The 19,614-nt window shown below is 40.7% G+C and overlaps 1 protein-coding gene, 1 long non-coding RNA gene and 1 other non-coding gene across 9 annotated transcripts in view; 2 read left to right on the top strand and 1 right to left on the bottom strand.

Annotated features, from left to right (window-relative positions):
* LOC105497287 (oxidative stress induced growth inhibitor family member 2) overlaps window positions 1–7,751 on the bottom strand; it is a 23,848-nt gene extending 16,097 nt beyond the window's left edge. Inside the window, exons 1-3 of one of the 5 annotated variants that reach the window (XM_011768298.3) lie at window positions 6,337–6,548; window positions 4,991–5,057; window positions 536–690 (exon numbers count right to left, since the gene is read on the bottom strand). In XM_011768298.3, coding sequence (XP_011766600.1) covers window positions 536–602 — 67 coding nt within the window. In that variant the 5' untranslated portion in view covers window positions 603–690; window positions 4,991–5,057; window positions 6,337–6,548. Of the gene's footprint in view, window positions 1–535; window positions 691–4,990; window positions 5,058–6,336; window positions 6,549–6,799; window positions 7,068–7,514 lie in introns of those variants that run through there. The other 4 variants (XM_011768299.3, XM_011768301.3, XM_011768297.2 and 1 more) reach the window with 4 other exon arrangements.
* A 26-nt stretch (window positions 7,752–7,777) lies between these two features.
* LOC139355621 (uncharacterized) overlaps window positions 7,778–19,614 on the top strand; it is a 77,012-nt gene continuing 65,175 nt past the window's right edge. For all 3 annotated transcript variants that reach the window (XR_011606392.1, XR_011606394.1, XR_011606393.1), the window contains exon 1: window positions 7,778–7,958. This is a non-coding gene — a long non-coding RNA (uncharacterized lncRNA). The remainder of the gene's footprint in view (window positions 7,959–19,614) is intronic.
* On the top strand, window positions 8,622–8,726 carry LOC112429415 (U6 spliceosomal RNA). Its single transcript, XR_003021620.1, has one exon. It is a non-coding gene; the product is annotated as a U6 spliceosomal RNA (small nuclear RNA).

Consider the following 19,614-nt stretch of genomic DNA (forward strand, 5'->3'; position numbering starts at 1 on the left):
ATATGCCTATCTGTTGAGGTGATACAAAGGATATAAAATAGTAATGTTGTGGTTAAAGTAATTATAAACATCACCTTAGAGTACTATAATGTCATTGCTAATTGAGCACCAGTTACTAACTTGCACAAGTTACTCAATATCTGTGTCAGTTTCTCTCTCTGTATCTGCCCTACCAACATCAGAAGTCTACAAAGTTGTAAGGTATTATCCAATAATATACATAGAACACTCTTCAGAGCTCTAATAATATTATCACATCACCATGACACTGTCATATAATTAATACAAATGTAGGAGGTATTTTAAAATAATGTAGTAATATCAGTTCTTCAGTAAAAAGACACTGCATTTTAACACAGATGCTAAAATCAGATAAACCAATTACTCTCCAAAGATTTGGTTATTAGTTTTTTAGCATATCAAACCACCTAAGAACACTTTTCAATAAAATCTTAAGAACTTGTACTAACTGTAGATTTATAAAAGTATTAAGGGTCATAAATGTAATTTTAAAAGATAAAATACAATAACTTACCTATTATTACCACAGGAAAAGTCACTGATGAATCTTCCAGTAAAGAAGTTTCTTCAACTAATGGCATCGCTTTAACTTTTCGCCCCAAATTATCACCAAAGTATTGCACTAAGGAATTAAAAATCTCTCCTTCAGTTTCAGTGTCACTATAGTTTCTTTTTAAAAAAAGGGAATAAAAAGAGATATAGTCAATATAGCCTTTACAAAAATCAATCTCTACTCTGAGTTGATTTTGACATAAAATATTTTAATCGTTTCATAAAAGAAGAAAGAAAATCCTTCCGACCAATGCTTTCAAATTAATAGCTTCGCTACATGTCAACCTATACCAACTTAAACGCCAAATATCCCCAATATTAACAGCTGCTTTTCTCAAAAATTCCAAATATTAATAGCTGCTTTTCTCTCACAAGTATCTTGTAGTCAAGTCCCTATGAAATAAGCACCTCTCTCAAGATCAAAGACAGCATTGTGTTGGGGAGTTCATAATTCTCTGAAACTAGTCTAGAAAGGGCTAGTTTCTCCTCTACATTTTTCTTTTTAAAAGGTGAGTGCATTAAAGACAATATATAGTCATACACATTTTAAGAAAAAGTTATGGTATTTATACATTATAAATTGTGCATTTTGGTATAAGAAATTAGGTGTATACATTTTTACTCAGAAAAGTATTACATATATACTACATATATATACTATGTGTGTGTGTGCATATATATATATATATTTTTTTTTTTTTTGAAACAAGGTCTTGCTCTGTCACCCAGGCTGGAGTGCAATGGCGCAAGCATGGCTCACTGCAGCCTCCACCTCCTGGGCTCATGTGATCCTCTTCCTTCAGCCTCCAGAGTAGCTGGGGCTACAGGTGTGCCACCACATTTGGCTAATTTAAAAAATATTTTTTGGTAGAGACAGGATCTCGCTATGTTACCAAAAATATATTAAATATATTTCAAAAATATATTAAAATTATATCTTAATGTTATTTTCCAATTTTTCTTTCTCAATTGGCTCTCTAGAAATTAGTTTTAGCATTCTCACATTTTCATGCAATACATGGAGTATCTCCTGAACAGCTAATGTTCTGCATTATACTACAGTTACTTTAGAATAGAATCCCTTAATTTTATCTTCATACAGTCAGCAACAACCACAATGTCTGGAAGTATTAAATTAAGTACCTACTAGTGGGTGTGTTTATTACTCCTCTCAAATGATAAACAAGCATGGGATGGATCAGTTATTTCACAGGATTGAACTCACTGATCCCAGAGGAGGTTGACACAAAGAAAAGAATCAGGCAGAGACAGGAATTTCTACTTCCCTATAAACTTCAGAGTTCCCAATCTACCATAGGATAGGGCAGACTTACTCAGGACACACTGAGAGCTTTCTTGAAGCAAAAAAAGTAACCTGTACCCCAAATATTTGGTTTCCTCTTACATAGCCTCTTTTGACCAAAACAGACACCAATCAGACATGGCTATGAGGGGAAAACCCTTCTCACAGTGCAAGCCTACCCTTGGGAGGAAGTTTTATATGCTCAATCCATCGATTTCTGATTCATTCCAACTACTGCCTCTGATCAGATCCAGATGCATCAGCTGTCTTGCCTGTGCCTGCTTCCACCTCTTGGCAACTGCATTTCACATGTTTTATATTCTGCTCTGTCCCTGATATTTCTCCAAAGTATGTGCAAAAGTTAGGTTCTCCTGTACCTTTGGAGGCTTCTGATCAAAGTCAGTTTGATCAGAAACCTCCAAACCACTGCTCAAAGAAATCAGAGATGACACAAATCACTGCTCAAAGAAATCAGAGCTAACACGAATGGGAAAACATGCCATATTCATGGGTAGGAAGAATCAGTATCATTAAAATGGCCATACAAATTCATACAAACTGCCCAAAGCAATTTATAGATACATTGCTATTCCCATTAAACTCCCAATGACATTCTTCAAAGAACTAGAAAAAACTATTTTAAAATTCGTATGAAACCAAAAAAGAACTTAAATAGCCAAGGCAATCCTAAGTGAAAAGAACAAAGCGGGAAGCATCACCTTACCTGACTTCAGACTATCCTACAGGGCTATAGTAACCAAAACAGCATGGTACTGGTACAAAAACAGACACATAGACCAATGGAAGAGAAAACCCAGAAATAAGACCACACACCTGTAACTATCTGATCTTTGACAAACATGACAAAAATAAGCAATGGGGAAAGGATTCCCTGTTCAATACATAGTGCTGGGATAACTAGTTAGCCATATGCAGAAGATCTAAACTAGATACCTTCCTTATACCACATACAAAAAGTAACCCTAGATGGATTTAAGACTCAAATATAAAACCCCAAACTGTATAAACCCTGGAAGACAACCTAGGCAATACCATTCAGGACACAGGCACAAGCAAAGTTTCATGAGGAAGACGCCAAAGGCAATTGCAACAAAAGCAAAAAAAAAAAATTGACAAATGGCATCTAATTAAACTAAAGAGCTTCTGCACGGCAAAAGAAACTACCAACAGAGTAAACAGACAACCAACAGAATGGGAGAAAATGTTTGCAAACTACGCATCCAACAAAGGTCTAATATCCAGCATCTATAAGGAATTTAAATGTACAAGAAAAAACAACCCCATAAAAAAGTGGGCAAAGGACATGAACAGACACTTCTCAAAAGAAGACATACCTGCAGCCAACAATCACGAAAAAAATTTTAATATCACTCATTAGAGAAATGCAAATCAAAACCACAATGAGACACCATCTAACACCAGTCAAAATGGCTATTAAAAAGTCAAAAAATAACAAATGCTGACAAGGTTACAGAGAAAAGGGAATGCTTATATGTTGGGGGGAAGTGTATTAGTTCAGCCATTGTGGAAGACAGTGTGGTGATTCCTCAAAGACCTAAAGACAGAAATACCATTCCACCCAGCAATCCCATTACTGGATATATACCCAAAGGAATATAAATCATTCCATTATACAGACACATGCATGTGTACATTCACTGCAGCACTATTCACAATAGCAAAGGCATGGAATTTCTCTCAACATTTTGTAGTTTTCAGTGTACAAGTATTGCATTTTTTATTAAATTTATTCTTAAGTATTTCATTTTTTTGATGCTATTATATAAATGAAATTCCTTTGTTAATTTTCAGATTGTTCAATGTTAATGTATAGAAATACAATTCACTTTTGTATGTTGATTTTGCATCCTGCAATAACACTGCATTTATATATTAGGTCTAGTAGTTTTTTGCGTGTGCAGCCCTCAAGCAATGAAGAACCAAAGTTTAGTTTATTCAAATTTCCTACACATTAGTTTATCTAAATTTACACAGTATAGGTAATTTGCTCTGATTTTTCAGGAGCCACTGGTATAAACTGTGTGATAAACTATTTGCAGTAAACCTGCCTACTATTTGATAGTGGTTTAACACAAAGAAAAACAAGGAAACAAAAAACAGAAAGTGTGATTCACTGGTTTTACATAAAACATTAAACAAAACTTTTAATAATTATTCTTTCTAAAAAATTCAGAGCTTAAGTTGTAAACTCAGTATTGCTGTACATGTTTTATAGTACATGCACAGTATATCACAAGTCTATGAACAGTGTTAATCTCTAGATTTCCAATTTGATATTCTATTTAAAACAAGAACTTATTTTGAGTAATAAAAATCCACTTTTTCTTTGAGACACAAATTAAAATTGGAAAATATGCACAATTACATTTAGCAACTACTAAAGAACAGCACTTTACATGCAAAATTAGTTATTCTATTGTTAAGAAGCAAGTTAAAAGCCTATTTGACATTTAAGATGCTTTTAGAGGCCATCCATTTTTTGTTTTTGAAACATTACAGCACAAAGTTTCAGAGAACATTTCAAAGGAGAGTGTAGACATAGTACCTGGACAACAAAAAGACTTTTTCCATACTATAGCAGAAGCACGTGTTTAAATGATCATTCAAACTAAAATGAAATGTTTTACTAACTGAATTTTTATAGTCTTTGGAACCATGATCCTAAAATTTATCGAATGTATACTACCACATGGAAAGAAGGTTCTAAAGCCACAAATGAAGTCAGTCACACTCTTCATCTTCCAGAACACAAAAGAAGATTTTTCCGTTGGAAAATTAGGACAGTTGTCTCACTACTTATCCATTCAGATGTTAGACAATACAGATGCCACAATCTGTTTTATAATGTTTTTTTTTTTTTTTTTTTTTTTTTTTTGAGACAGAGTCTCACTCTGTCGCCCAGTTGGGGTGCAGTGGTGCGATCTCAGCTCACTGCAACCTGTCTCCTGGGTTCAAGCTATTCTCCTGCCCCAACCTCCCGAGTAGCTGGGATTACAGGCACACACCGCCATGCCCAGCTAATTTTTGTGTTTTTAGTAGAGACGGGATTTCTACCATGTTGGCCATGCTGACCTGAACTCCTGACTTGAAACTGCTCGAGAAATAGCATTGGTAAATCAGAAACATATTCCTGAAGGAGCTGGTAAACAATTAAAAAAAAAAAAAAAAAAAAAAAACTTTAGACACAACAGAACTGTTTTTGCAATAAAAAGTGTGGTTTATTAATCATAATGTTTATCTTTGGCAGCTAGCTTGTTTTCCTTTCTGTCCCTCAAGACCAAAACATAGCAAATACTTGGTTTTCACTCCCTACTCCAAATTTCTGTGCACAGCAGGAAGCAAATGGTATTCACCACCCAGAGTTAGTCAAAAGAATATGAATTCTACACTGTATATCAAAAGGTGTCAAATAGCTTTCACACAATATTTTTCTGAAACGCATGCTAGTTTCTCATGGGCTTTATTTAGTTTAACAAGTTTCACTAGGGGAACCTATTTCCTAAAACTTTCCATAGAGAATCTGATACTCTCAAACCGCTGTCTTAGTAGTCAACAAATTCACCTAAAAGTTAAAATCGAGCAGTTTATTATATGAAACTATTTTTCCTTAATATCCACAACTTAAGAGACTCATTCTAAACTCACTGAGAGGTTAGACAAGCTTGGATTATCACTATTAAAAAAGAAGTTCCGAACTTTCTCTGTGTCTTACATCTTTTTTACTACAGGATGACGCTTCTTGACCGCTTCTCTGAATACTGTTCTTAAATATACACAGGATTTACAAGAAAACCAATTCTATTAAAACAGTCATAAAAAATAAACGTGATATGTATTGTACATGTGCTTCTCCACTGCATTCAATAAATTCAGTAATGTGTTACTATAATTTTGAATAAGTATACACAGCATTTCTATATTTACAACTGCAATGTGATATAAACGTATTTATGATCTCTACTGATGACAGTCACACATACTACTGTGATTTGTTGCTTATATTTGTAACTGAATATTAGTTTTTAAAATTTAGAGAAATGATATACCTTTCTTTCCATCTAAGTTCATGTGTTACCTAAATTCTATCTAGAAAACCCGTAATTTAGGAACGCTTGATCATAATTTCATATTTTACCAGGAAAGAAGTCTTACATAGAATTATTCTGGAACATCAGTATATGTAAAGCAAGGTACTAAGGTATTCCCTAAGCTTAACAATTCTTCACCCCAGGGTTAAAATCAGTTTCTAATGTCTGGTCTTTCCACCAATGACTGAGGTGTTGACCAAATGTGCTAGATCTAGAAAACATACTTTTATTTTAGAAACGTATTATCTTTTATCATCCCTAAAAACTTTCTCCATAAGGTGAGTGTAAAATCGCCTCATTCTTTAAATTTCTACAACACACATGACTTACCATGGCTAACATCTTAACCAAGGCAGAATCTATTTGTAACTAGATGACACTGAAATGTAGTTCCCTACCTTCCTCCCACTCATTACATTATTTAGAAGACTTTTTAAGAAATAATTTTTTTTAGGGAGGCAGGCACTTTGTAGAAACCTTCGCTAAAACTTTGCACTACTGGGAAGTCTCAGCTCGCCGTAACCGACTCAGCCCGGGCCTAGCCAGTCCCGCAGTCCCGTGACCCGCGCGGTCCAGCGCGAGAAAAGGGAACAACAGCGCAAGGCTCCCCGGAGCAAGGACCCCGCCACACCGCACCCCACACCACCCCCACGCCCAGCAGGACGGCCGAGGCGGTAGGACGCTGCGGTCCCGGCGCTCGCCCTCCACCCCAGTCCCGACTCCGGCCAGGCCAAAGAGCTCGAGAGCGCTGCATCCCCGCCTGCTCCCCTCCCATCCTCGGCGAGGAAGTCACCTGAAATGACCGGCCAGGGAGCAGCGGCAGCACCACACGGGCATGGAGCGCTGCGCGAGGGGCGCCCGAGCGCGGCCGCCGTGGCCGCCTCCGCCTCCCCCGGCGAGGCTGCCCGCTCCGGGCGCCCGCTCGCTCGGGGTCGCGGGGTCTGCCGGGCGCCCCTGCCCCGCACCTCGCCGTTGCCGCGGCTGCCCCGGCTCTGTGGCGCCGGAGTCCGCCTCCAGATAGCGGCTTCCGCTCCTCGCCTGTGGGGAGCCAGGCGCCGGAGGCGGGTGATCTCCGGGCGCCGCGGTAGGGGCGGAGCAGGGCGGGGACGCTGCGACGGCGGCGGCGGCGGCGGCGCGCGGGCCCCTCCTCGCAGGTGCGGCGGCGGCGGGCGAAGTCTGCGATTGGTGGAGCCGGGGCTTGGGCGAGGGGCCGGGCCTGACGGAGCCGAGGCTGCGCGGGCAGGGAGCCGAGGTCTGCCGGCAAACCGCGCGGCCCCAGCGGCAGCAATCGGGACCTGGACCTCGGTCTGGTCCCCGCCGCCCCTCCGTGTGCGACTTGGTGAGGCTGGTGGGTGCGCGCCGAGAGGGCCGAGGGACGAGCGGAAAAGAAGCTGCTGAGAACTCGGGCCACCCAGACGGCCCGGCGGAGGTCCTGGCGTAAGGCGCGTTCTCGGCCACCTCGCCGAGGACCCCAGGAAGGGTCGAGCTTCCCACGCCTGAGAACCCACCTTTGGGCATTTTCCTCGCGCTGCTGGGGTGCAGACCGCGGGAGCTTCCGGGTGCCTCCACCCCTGACCCCCGCATCACAGTCACCTGGGGGACTCACCAAACCACAGGTGTCCGGGACCCGCCCCCGACGGTTCTTTTATGGAAGTCCCGCTTCCGGGAAGAGGTCATCCTCTCTTCTTTATGTCTCTCAAACACACACAAGTGTAGGAATTACCAGCACGCTGGGTGAAAATCCAGGTGCTCAGGCCCGCCCCAGACCACACCGGTCTGTGGGGAAGGGCGGGAACGCTTGCTGCTTTTTAAGCCCCTGCAGGCGTTTGTGATGCAATAGGGAGTCAGAAAAGTATTCTGTAGTGAGTGTCCTTTTTCGGTTTGTCAAAAATCAGAGGTGGGGAGGACAAAACCCAGGAGAGAGTGATTGCATCTGCTTTTCTACGGAAATGGTTAGCTCCGCTTCCAAAAAAGCCGTATTTTTGTGCTTAAAATACACGTTCGTTTATATATTTCAATATAATTTTGTAAAACAAATGTTAAGTTTTACTGAATGTTGTCACTGAACAGACTTGTAATGAGCAGGTATTTTGGAGTCTTGGGAGCTTAAAAGAAAATCAGGACTCAGACTGCCACCAGGGTTATGCAATCTAAGAGTATATTAACCACTTTTAAGAATTATGTTTTTCTTTTCTTTTTTTTTCTTTTTGAGCTTTTGTCGGTTCGACGCGCTCATTTCATTTGAATGTGGTTGGTTCTGAAAATGAAGCATGTAGTTACTTTTCCATTAACATACATAACAGCATTTTAAAGTACCTAAATTCCTTTTGGAAGGCCGAGGCTGGTCGATCACCTGAGGTCAGAAGTTCCAGACCAGCCTGACCAACGTGGTGAAACCCGTCTCTACTAAAAAAATACAAAAACTAGCCCCGGGCGTGGTGGCACGTGTCTTTAATCCCAGCTACTCAGGAGGCTGAGGCAGGAGAATGGCTTCAACCCGGAGGCGGAGGTTGCAGTGAGCTGAGATCCAGCACTGCACTCAGCCTGGGCCAAAAAGTGAGACTCCGTCTCAAAAAAAATAATAATAAAATAAAGTACTTAAATTCCTGAAAGCAGTGCTTAATTCTGCAGCGCATGTACTAAAATTAGAACAATACAGACATTAGCATGGCCGCTGCCCAAGGGTAACATGCAAATTCGTGAAAGCGTTCCATATTTTTAAATATATACACCTACTATGTAACCACGAAAATTAAAAATAAACACATAAATTCCTGAAAGTTGTGCCAATCTAATCCACAAAATTCGTTTAATTTTTTTTATTTTTATTTTTTGTGGGTACATGGTATTTATATTTATGAGGTACATGAGATTTTGATACAGGCATACAATAATAATCACATCAGGGTACATGGAGTAGCCATCATCTCAAATGTTTATCCTTTCTTTGTGCTACAAACAATCCAATTATACTCTTAGTTATTTTTAAATGTTTAATGAATTATCGTTGACTATAGTCACTCTTGTGCTGTTAAATACTAGATCCAATTCTGTCTATACTTTTGTACCAATTAACCATCCCCACTCCACTCCTTAATTCCCCACTACCCTGCCCAGCCTTGTAACCATCATTCTACTCTCTATCTCTGTTAGTTCAATTAATTTTTAGCTCCCACAAATAAGTGAGAACATGCAAAGTTTGTCATTCTGTACCTGGCCTATTTCATTTAACATAATGACATCGGTTGCATCCATTTTGTTGCAAATAACAGGATCTCATTTTTTTTTATGGCTGAATGCTACTATGTTGTGTACATAAACCACATTTTCTTTATTTGTCTGTTGATAGATGCTTAGGTTGTTTCCAAATCTTGGCTGTTGTGAACGGTGCTGCAATAAACATGGGAGTGCAAGTATATCTTAGATATACTGATCTCCTTTCTTTGGGGTATATACCTATCAGTGGCATTGCTGGATTATGTGGTAGCTCTATTTTTAGTTTTTTGAGGAATCTCCAAACTATTCTCCATAGTGGCTGTACTAATTTACATTCCTGCCAACAGTGTACAAGGGTTCTCTTTTCTCCGCATCCTCATCAGCATTTGTTATTGCTTGTCTTTTGGATATAGGCCATTTTAACTGTGATGAAATGATATCTCATTGTAGTTTTGATTTGCATTTCTCTGGTGATGAGTGATGTTGAGCACCTTTTCATATACTTGTCATTTGTATGTCTTCTTTTGATAAATGTCTATTCACATCTTTTGCCCATTAAAAAAATTTTTTTTAAGACAGGGTCTTGCTCTGTCACCCAGGCTGGAATGCAGTGGTTTGATCATAGCTCACTGCAGCTTCGAACTCCTCAAGTAATCCCCCCCACTTCAGCCTTCTGAATAGCTGGGACTAGAGGTGTGCACCACCACACCCAGCTAAATTTTCTCTTATTTTTTTATTTTCTTTTTTTGTAGAGATGGGGTTTCTACAAAAAAACAGCCTGACCATGTTGCCCAGGCTGGTCTTGAACTCCTGGCCTCAAGTGATCCTCTTGCCTTGGCCTCCCAAAGTGCTGGGATTACAGGTGTGAACCATTGTGCCTGGCCCTTTTGTGCTTTTTAAACTCAGATTATTATAATTTTTTCTATTGAGTTGTTCAAGCTCCTTATATATACTGGTTACGAATCCCTTGTCAGATGGATAGTTTGCAAATATTTTTTTCCCATTCTGTGGATTGTCTGTTTGTTGATTGTTTCCTTTGCTGTGCAGAAGCTTTTTAACTTGATGTGATCACATTTGTCCATTTTTGTTTTGAATGCCTGTGCTTTTAGGGTATTACTCAACATCTCTTTTGCCCAGCATAATGTTCTAGAGAGCTTCCTCAATGTTTTCTTTTAGTAGTTTCATAGTTTCAGATCTTAGATTTAAGTCTTTAATCCGTTTTGATTTGATTTTTGTGTATGGTGAGAAATAGAGGTCTAGTTTCATTCTTCTGCATATGGCTATCCAGTTTTCCCAGCTCCATTCATTAAAGAGACTGTCCTTTCTCCAATGTATGTTCTTGGCACCTTTGTCAAAAATGACTGTAGATGTATGGAGTTGTTTCTAGGTTCTCTATTCTGTTCCATTGTTTTTGTTTTTGAGATGGAGTCTGCCTCTGTCGCCCAGGCTGGAGTGCAGTGGTGAGATCTTGGCCCACTTTTACCTCCACCTCTCGGGTTCAAGCGATTCTTCTTCCTCAGCCTCTCAAGTAGCTGGGATTACAAGTGCATGCCACCACACCTGGCTAAGTTTAGTATTTGTAGTAGAGACAAGGTTTCACCACGTTGGCCAGACTGGTCTCAAACTCCTGGCCTCAAGTGATCTGCCTGCCTCAGCCTCCCAAAGTGCTCAAAGTGCTAGGAATACTGGTGTAAGCCACCATGCCCAGCTAATTTTTGTAGTTTTAGTAGAAACGGTTTCACCCTGTTGGCCAAGCTGATCTCGAACTCCTGACATCAAGGTGAGAGGTGGCAACGTGCTAGCAGCCCTCGCTCTCCGCACCTCCTCAGCCTCGGGGTCCATTCTGGCAGTGCTTGAGGAGCCCTTCAGCCTGCTACGGCACTGTGGGAGCCCCTCTCTGGGCTGGCCCAGGCTGGAGCCGCCTCCTTCTGCTTGCGGGGAGCTGTGGAGGGAGAGGCGCGGGAGGGAACCGGGGCTGCGCGTGGTGCTCGTGGGCCAGTGCGAGTTCTGGCGGGCACGGGCTCGGCGGGCCCTGTGGGCCCTGCACACGGAGCAGCCAGCCAGCACCACTGGCCCAGGGTGGTGAGGGGCTTAACACCCGGGCCAGCAGCTGCAGAGGGTGCCAGCGCACCAGCACTGCGCTCGAGTTCTTGCCAGGTCTCAGCTGCCTCCCGGCAGGGCAGGCTGGGGACCTGCAGCCCGCCATATCCGAGCCTCCCACCCCCACTCGCAGTGGGCTCTCCCGCGGCCCGAGCCTCCCGACCGGCACCGCCCCCTGGTCCATGTCGCCCAGTCCCATCAACCACTCAAGGGTTGAGGAGTGCAGGGTCCGCTAGGGACTGGCGGGCAGGTCCGCGTACAGCACCCATGCGTGATCCACTAGGTGAAACCAGCTGGGCTGCTGAGTCTAGTGAGGACTTGGAGAACCTTTATGTATAGCTAAGGGATCACAAATACACCAATCAGCATTCTGTGCCTAGCTCAGGGTTTGCAAATACACCAATTGCTACTCTATCCAACTAACCTAGTGGGGACTTGGGAGAACTTTTATGTCTAGCTAGAGGATTGTATGCACCAATCAGCACCCTGTCAAAACGGTCCAATCAGCTCTCTGTAAAGTGGACCAATCAGCAGGATATGGGTGGGGCCAGGTAAGGGAATAAAAGTAGATTGCCCGAGTCAACTCGTGGCAACCCACTGGGGTCCATGTCCACACTGTGGTAGTTTAGTTTTTTCGCTCTTTGCACTAAATCTTACTGCTGCTCACTCTTTGGGTCCATGCTGCCTTTAAGAGCTGTGATACTGCGAAGGTCTGCAGCTTCACTCCTGAAGCCAGCAAGACCAGGAACCCACCGGGAAGAATGAACAACTCTAGAGGCGCTGTCTTTAAGAGCTGTAACACTCACTGCCAAGGTCTGCAGCTTCACTCCTGATAGCGAGACCGCGAACCCACCAGAAAGAAGAAGCTCCAGACACATCTGAATGTCTGAAGGAACAAACTCCGGATCCACCATCTTTAAGAACTGTAACACTCACCGCGAGGGTCCGCGGCTTCATTCTTGAAGTCAGTGAGACCAAGAACCCATCAATTCTGGACACAAAGGGTTCCACCTGCTTCAGCCTCCCAAAGTGCTTGGATTACGGGCATAAGCCACTGTGCCTGGCCCTCTTCCACTGATCTTTATGTCTTGTTTTTATGCCAATACCATGTCATTTTGGTCACTGTAGCTCTGTAGTATAATTTGAAGCCTGGTAATGTGATTCGTCCAGTTTTGTTCTTTTTACTCAGGATAGCTTTGGCTATTCTGAGTCTTTTATGGTTCTATATAAGTTTTAGGATTTTTTTTTCCTATTTATGTGAAGAATGTCATAGGTATTTTGATAGAGATTGCATTTAATCTGTAGATTGCTTTGGATAATATGGACAGTTTAACAATATGGATATTTCCAATTTGTGAACATGGAATATCTTTCCATTTTTTTGTGTTCTCATCAATTTCTTATAATTTTCACTGTAGAGATCTTTCACTTTGGTTAATTTCTGGGTAGTTAATTTTATTTCTAGGTATTGTATATGGAATTACTTCTTCGATTTCTTTTTCAGATTGTTCACTGTTGGCAGTACAAATGCTACTGATTTTTATGTGTTGATTTTTTATCTGCAACTTTACTGAATTTGTTTGTAAGATCTAATAGTTTTTTGGTGGAGTCTTTAGGTTTTTCCAAAGATAAGATCACCTCATCTGAAAAGGATAATTTGACTTCTTCCTTTCCAATTTGGATGCCTTTTATTTATTTCTCTCGTCTGATTGCTCTAGCTAGAACTTCCGGTACTATGGTGAATAACAGTGGTGAAAGTGGGCATCTTTGTCATGTCCCAGGTATGAGAGGAAACGCTTTAAATTTTTCCTCATTCAATATGATACTAGATGTGGATCTGCTGTATATAGATTCTATTATGTTGAGTTTTATACCCAGTTTTTTTAAGGTTTTTATTTTGAAGGGATGTTGAATTTTATCAAATGCTTTTTCAGCATCAATTAAAATGATCATATGGTGTTTGTCCTTCATTCTGTTGATGTGATGTATCACATTGTTTTGCATATGATGAATCATTCTTGCATCTGGGATAAATCCCACTTAGTCATGATGAATGATCTTTTGAATGTGCTGTTGAATGCACTTTGCTAGTATTTCGTGTTGAGGATTTTTGCATCAGTATTCACTGCGGTTTATTTTTTATTTTTATTTGTTTATTTATTTTGATGTGTCTGCCTGGTTTTGGTAACAGGGTAATACTGGCCTCATAGAGTGAGTTTGCAAATATTCCCTCCTCTTCTATTTTTCGGAATTCTTTGAGTAGGATTGGTATTAGTTCTTCTTTATATGTTTGGCAGAATTCAGCAGTGAAGCCATTGGGTACCAGGCTTTTCTTTGCTGGGAGAGTTTTTTATTATGGCTTTGATCTCATTACTTGTTATTGGTCTGCTCAGTTTTTGGATTTCTACATGGTTAAATTCTGGTAGGTTGTATGTGTCTAGGAATTTTTTCATTTCTTCTAGGTTTTCCAATTTATTGGGATATAGTTGCTCATAGTAACCACTAATGATGCTTTGAATTTCTGCAGTATTAGTTATAATGTCTCCTTTTTTGTCTTTGATTTTATTTATGTGGGTCTTCTCTTTTTTCTCAGTCTGGCTAAAGATTTGTCAATTTTATCTTTTCAAAAACCAACGTTCTGTTTCATTGATCTTGTTTATTGTTTTCCTCGTTTCAATTCCGTTGATCTCTCCTCTGATCTTTATTATTTCTTCTACTAATTTGCAGTTGGTTTGCCTTTGCTTTTCTAGTTCTTTAAAGTGAATCATTAGTTTATTTGAAGTTTTTCTACTTTTTTTGATAATAGTATATAGCTATAAACTTTCCTCTTAGTACTGCTTTTGCTGTATTCCATAGGTTTTGGTATTTTGAACTTCCATTATGTGTTTCAAAAAAAGTTCCAGTTTTCATCTTAATTTCTTCATTGACTCAGTGGCCATTCAGTGGCCATTGTTAATTTCCATGTGTTTGTATAGTTTCAAAAATTCCTCCTGTTATTAATTTCTAATTGTATTCCACTGTGGTCTGAGAAGATATTTTACATTATTATACTTTAAATTTTTGAATGTTTTAAGGAAATGTTATGTAAATATTTGTTAGGTCCATTTGTTATATCATGCAGATTAAGTCCAGTATTTCTTTGTGGAATTTCTGTTTGAATGATTCATTCAGTGCTGAAGGTAGAGTGTTGAGATGTCCCCAGCTATTATCCTATTGGAGTCCATCTCTCTTTAGCATTAATAATATTTGCTTTAGATGCCTGATTGCTCCAGTGTTGAGTGATATGTATTTAAAATTATATCCTCTTGTTAAATTGACTTTTTTATCATTATATAATGAGCTTCTTTGTCTCTTTTTGTAGTTTTTGTCTTCAAATCTATTTTGGCTGATAGAAGTATATCTATTCCTGCTCTTTTCTGGTTTCCATTTTCATGGAATATCTTTTTGAATCCTTTTATTTTCAGCCTATGTATTTCTTTACAAGTGAAGTATGTTTCTAGTAGACAACAGATTGTTGGGTGTTGTTTTTATCCATTCAGCCCTGTATGTCTTTGGATTGGAGATATTAGTCCTTTTACATTCAATGTTACTATTGTCAAGTAAGGTCTCACCCCTGACATTTTGTTTTCTGGTTCCTTTGTGGTCTTCTCTTCCTTCTTTCCTTCCTTCTTGTCTTCTCTAGTGGTATGTTTTAATTTCTTGCTTTTTGTTTTTGTGTGTGTGTGTCCATTGTATGTTTTGATTTGAGATTACCATAAGGCTTGCAAATAATATCTTATTACCCATTATTTTGAACTTATGACAACTTAACACTGATTGCATAAACAAGCAAGCAAAAAGAAAACTAATAAAAACTCTACCCTTTAATTCAGTCTCCCTCCTTTTTAACTTTTTCATTTCTATTTATATCTTGTTGTAATATCTATGTCTTGAAAAATTGTAGTTATTATTTTGATTGGATCATCTTTTACTCTTTCTACATATTAGTAGTTTACACACCATAATTACAGTGCTATAATATTCTGTGTTTTCTCTGTGCTTACTATTACCTGTTAGTTTTGTACCTTCAAATGATTTCTTATTGCTCATTAGCATACTTTTCTTTCAGATTGAAGAACTCCATTTAGCATTTCCTGTAAAACAGGTCTGGTGTTGATAAAATCCCTCAGCTTTTGTTTGCCTGTGAAGGTCTTTATTTCTTCTTCATGTTTGAAGGATATTTATGCTAGATGTACTATGCTAAGGTAGAATTTTTTTTTTTCCTTCAGCACTTTAAATGTGTCGTGCTGCTGTCTCCTGGCCTGGAAGGTTTCCACCGGAAAGTTTGCTGCCAGACATATGGGAACTCCATTGTATGTTATTTGTTTGTTTTCTCTTGCTGCTTTTAGGATCCTTTCCTTATCCTTGACCTTCGGGAGTTTGATTATTAAATGCTTTGAGGTAGTCTTCTTTGGGTTAATTCTGAGAGTGTTCTGTAGCCTTCTTGTGCTTGGATATTGACATCTTTCTCTAAGTTTGGGTTTGGGAAGTTCTATGTTGTTATCCCTTTGAATAAACTTTTTTTTTTCTTTTGCATAAAATGCAGATCCTGCACAACCTTTGAATAAACTTTCTATGCCTATTTCTCTCTCTACCTATTCTCTAAGAGTAATAACTCTTAGATTTGCTCTTTTGAGGCTGTTTTCTAGATCTTGTATGTGTGCTTCATTGTTTTTTATTCTTTTTTCTTTTGTCTCCTCTGACTGTATTTTCAAATAGCCTGTCTTCAAGCTCACTTAATTCTGCTTGATCAGTTCTGATGTTAAGTGGCTCTGCTGTCTTCAGCATGTCAGTTGCATTTTTCAGCTCCAGAATTTCTGCTTCGTTTCTTTTACTTATTTCAGTCTCTTTGTTTGAATTCCTTCTCTATGTCTTCTCTGTGTTATCTTGAATTTCTTTGAGATTTCTCAAAACACCTGTTTTGAATTCCTTTTGAAAGGTCGCAATATCTCTGTCTTTGTGGGACAGGGATTTTTCACTGGTGCCTCATTTAGTTCATTTGATGAGGTCATGTTTTCCTGGATGGTCTTGATGCTTGTGGATGTTCGTCAGTGTCTGGACATTGAAGAGTTAGGTATTTATTGTAGTCTTTGCAGTCTGGGCTTGTTTGTACTCACCCTTCTTGGGAAGACTTTTCAGTTATTCAAAAGGACTTGGGAATTGTGATCTAATTTTTTTTCCCACCACAGCTATATCTGGATTAGAGGGCATTCCAAGCTCAGTAACACTATGGCTCTTGCAGACTCAAAGAGTTACTGCCTTGCTTGTCTTGGGTAAGATCCGGTAGAATTCTCTGGATTGCCAGGCAGAGCCTCTTGTTCTTTTCCCTTACTTTCTCCTAAACAAATGGAGTCTTTCTCTCTCTGCTGAGCTGCCTGGAGCTGCAGGAGGTGTTGCACAAGCACCCCTGTGGCTACCACCACTGTTACTGCACTGGGTGAGACCTAAATCCAGCACAGCACTGGGTCTCATCCATGGCCCACAATAATCACTGCCTGGCTACCACTTGGGTTCATTCAAGGCCGTAGGCCTCTACAATAAACAGGTGGCAAAACCAGCTAGGCTATATCCTTCCCTTCAGGGTAGTAAGATCCCCCTGGTCCTGAGGGCATTCAGAGATGCCATGTAGGAGCCCGAGCCTGGAGTTGGAACCCTTAGGAATCTAGCTGGTATTCTATTCTACTGTGGCTGAACTGGCACCCAAGCCACAAGACGAAGTTCTTCCCATTCTCCCTTCCCTTTCCACAAGCATAGGAGTCTCTCCCATGGCCACCACCACCCCAGGCATGCAGCAAGTACTGTCTGGCTACCTGCTGTTGTTCATTCAAGGCCCAAGGGCTCTTCAGTCAATTTGGTAAATGCTGCCAGGTCTGGGACTCTTTCATCAGGGCACTGGACTTTTCTCTGGCCCAAGGCAGGTCCAGAAATGCCATCTAAGAGACAAGACCTGGAATCTGAGACCCCCAAGAGTCCACATGATGCTCTACCCCACTGTGGCTGAGCTGGTACCTAAGCTGCAAGGCAGAGACCCCTTTATTCTTCCTTCTGCTTTTCTCAAGCAATAGTCTGTCCTTGTAGCCACCACACCTGGGAATATGCTTGGTCACACTTGAAGCTAGTATAGTACTGGGTCTCACCCAAGGCCTACAGCAAGTACTACCTGGTTACCACTGCAGGTTTTTCAGGGCCCAAGGGTTCTTTAGTCAGCAGGTGATGAATCTTGCCAAGACTGGGTCTTTCCCCTCAAGGCAGCAGATTCCCTTCTGGCCCACGGTATATCTAGAAATGTCATCCTGGAGCTAGAGCTTGGAATGGGGGCCTCAGGACTCTGCGTGATGCCTGTCCTATTGTGGCTGAGCTTGTGTCCAAGATGCAAGACAATGTCCTCTTTATTTTTCCCTCTCCTTTCCTCAAGCAGAAGGAAGGTGTCTCTTTGGAGTTCTGCTGCCTGGGGTTATGAGGAGGGGTGGTGCAGGCACTCTTAATTGGCTGCCCTGTCTCACTAGGTCACGTGCCCCCCGTGTCCACTGACTGCAAACCCAGCACAGCACCAGGACTTGCCCAGGAATGGCAGTCCTTATGTCCTAGACCACCTTTCAACTTTATTTAGGACCCCAGAGCACTTTAGCCTGTGGTATGAGGTCTGCCAGAATGCAATCTGAGCACTGGGGTGGGCTGAGCCCTCTGGCTAGGGCAGGTCCAGATGACCCTTTCATGGGTTCTGCCTGAGTTCTGCCTGGTGGTGTTTTCCATTGTTACAGGGGAGCACTGTGTTCCCATGCCAGTTTCCACAATTACTGCACTCTTCCTGCTCCAAGTGCATGGGTTCTCTCTTGGCACCATAGGGCCACTGCTAGGGAATGAGGAAGGGGTTGTGTTGGCAATGGAAGACTGTTTTTCCTACCCTCTTCACGGCCTCTTTCAGTGATACGAAGTTCAAAACATATACTGTGATCGCTCACATGATTTTTGTTTCTCATGACAGTACTTTTTTGTAGGGGTAGTTGTTCAATTTGGTGTTCCTGCAGGAAGGAAGATTGGTGGAGGCTTCTATCTGGCCATCTTGCTTTGCCTTCTCCCCAATCCAGATAATTTAAATAATATCTGACACTTACAGAGTGTTTATAAGACCTTTGTATAAATTGTTCCGTTATGTCTTTTTCATTTTGAGTGTTCTTGCAGTATTTTCAGGTTAAATAATAAAGCGAGCATATCAAATTTTAGCCTTAATCTTAGCTTTGCATTTCACCTTGTGAATTTGTTGTCGTGGTTTGCACTTCATAATGACATGATTAAAACAGGCCACAATGACTACATAGAGGATTATTCTTACAGCAGATGGGTTATATCGGTATTTTCATATTTTTATTTTGAAGTTGTAGGTAAGGTCTTATTTAAATATAAAACCCAGAGTTGGTGAGATTGTAGAGAAACAACTCAGATCCTGTTGGTGAGAGTGCAAATTGGTATATAAGCTAAAACTCCCAATACCTACATGATAGGAACTGAGTCCTCCTTTCAGTGCCCACAGTAGTATATTTACAGTAGGGCTTATCTCACACACTCAACTGAGGCAGTTCATGGTACCTTCTCAGTCTCCAGTGTCACCTGTTGTAAAATCCTTACTGTACAACTCTTCTTACTGATATATGATGTAAGAGCATTTTATACGTTAAATTATAGCATAGTAGCTAAGAGGATCCTCTGTGTTGGAATCTTTACTGTACTAGCCATGTGATCTTGGTTAAGTTACTTAGCACCTCTGTGCATCAGTTCGTCGTCTGTAAAATGAGGATAATAGAATTTATCTCATTGGTTGTAAAGATTAAATAAGAAAACATTTATAAGACATCATAGTACCTGGCTCATGTTAATCACTAAATAAAGGTTAATTTTTACGATTATCAATATTATAAAATGTTTGTACATTTTCTAAAAGCAAAATTCTGGAAAGTATGTGCTGAGCACTAAACTGTGTCTACTTCAAAATTCTTACGTTGACGCCCTAGTCCCCAGTGTCGACTGTATTGCAGATGGGGCCTATAAGGTGATAATTAGGTTAAACGAGGCTATAAGGGTGGGGTCCTAATCTGATAGGGTTGGTGCCATATAGGAAGATGAAGAAACACCAGCGCTCACTCTCTCTGGCTCTCCAAGAAATGGACAAACTGACCATTTCTTGGAACAGAGCACGCACCAGGAACCAAATTGGCTGGCAATCAACCAATCCTTGATCTTGGATTTCCCAGCTTC

This window comes from Macaca nemestrina, chromosome 8 (assembly GCF_043159975.1).
Source record: "Macaca nemestrina isolate mMacNem1 chromosome 8, mMacNem.hap1, whole genome shotgun sequence".
NCBI lineage: Eukaryota > Metazoa > Chordata > Mammalia > Primates > Cercopithecidae > Macaca > Macaca nemestrina.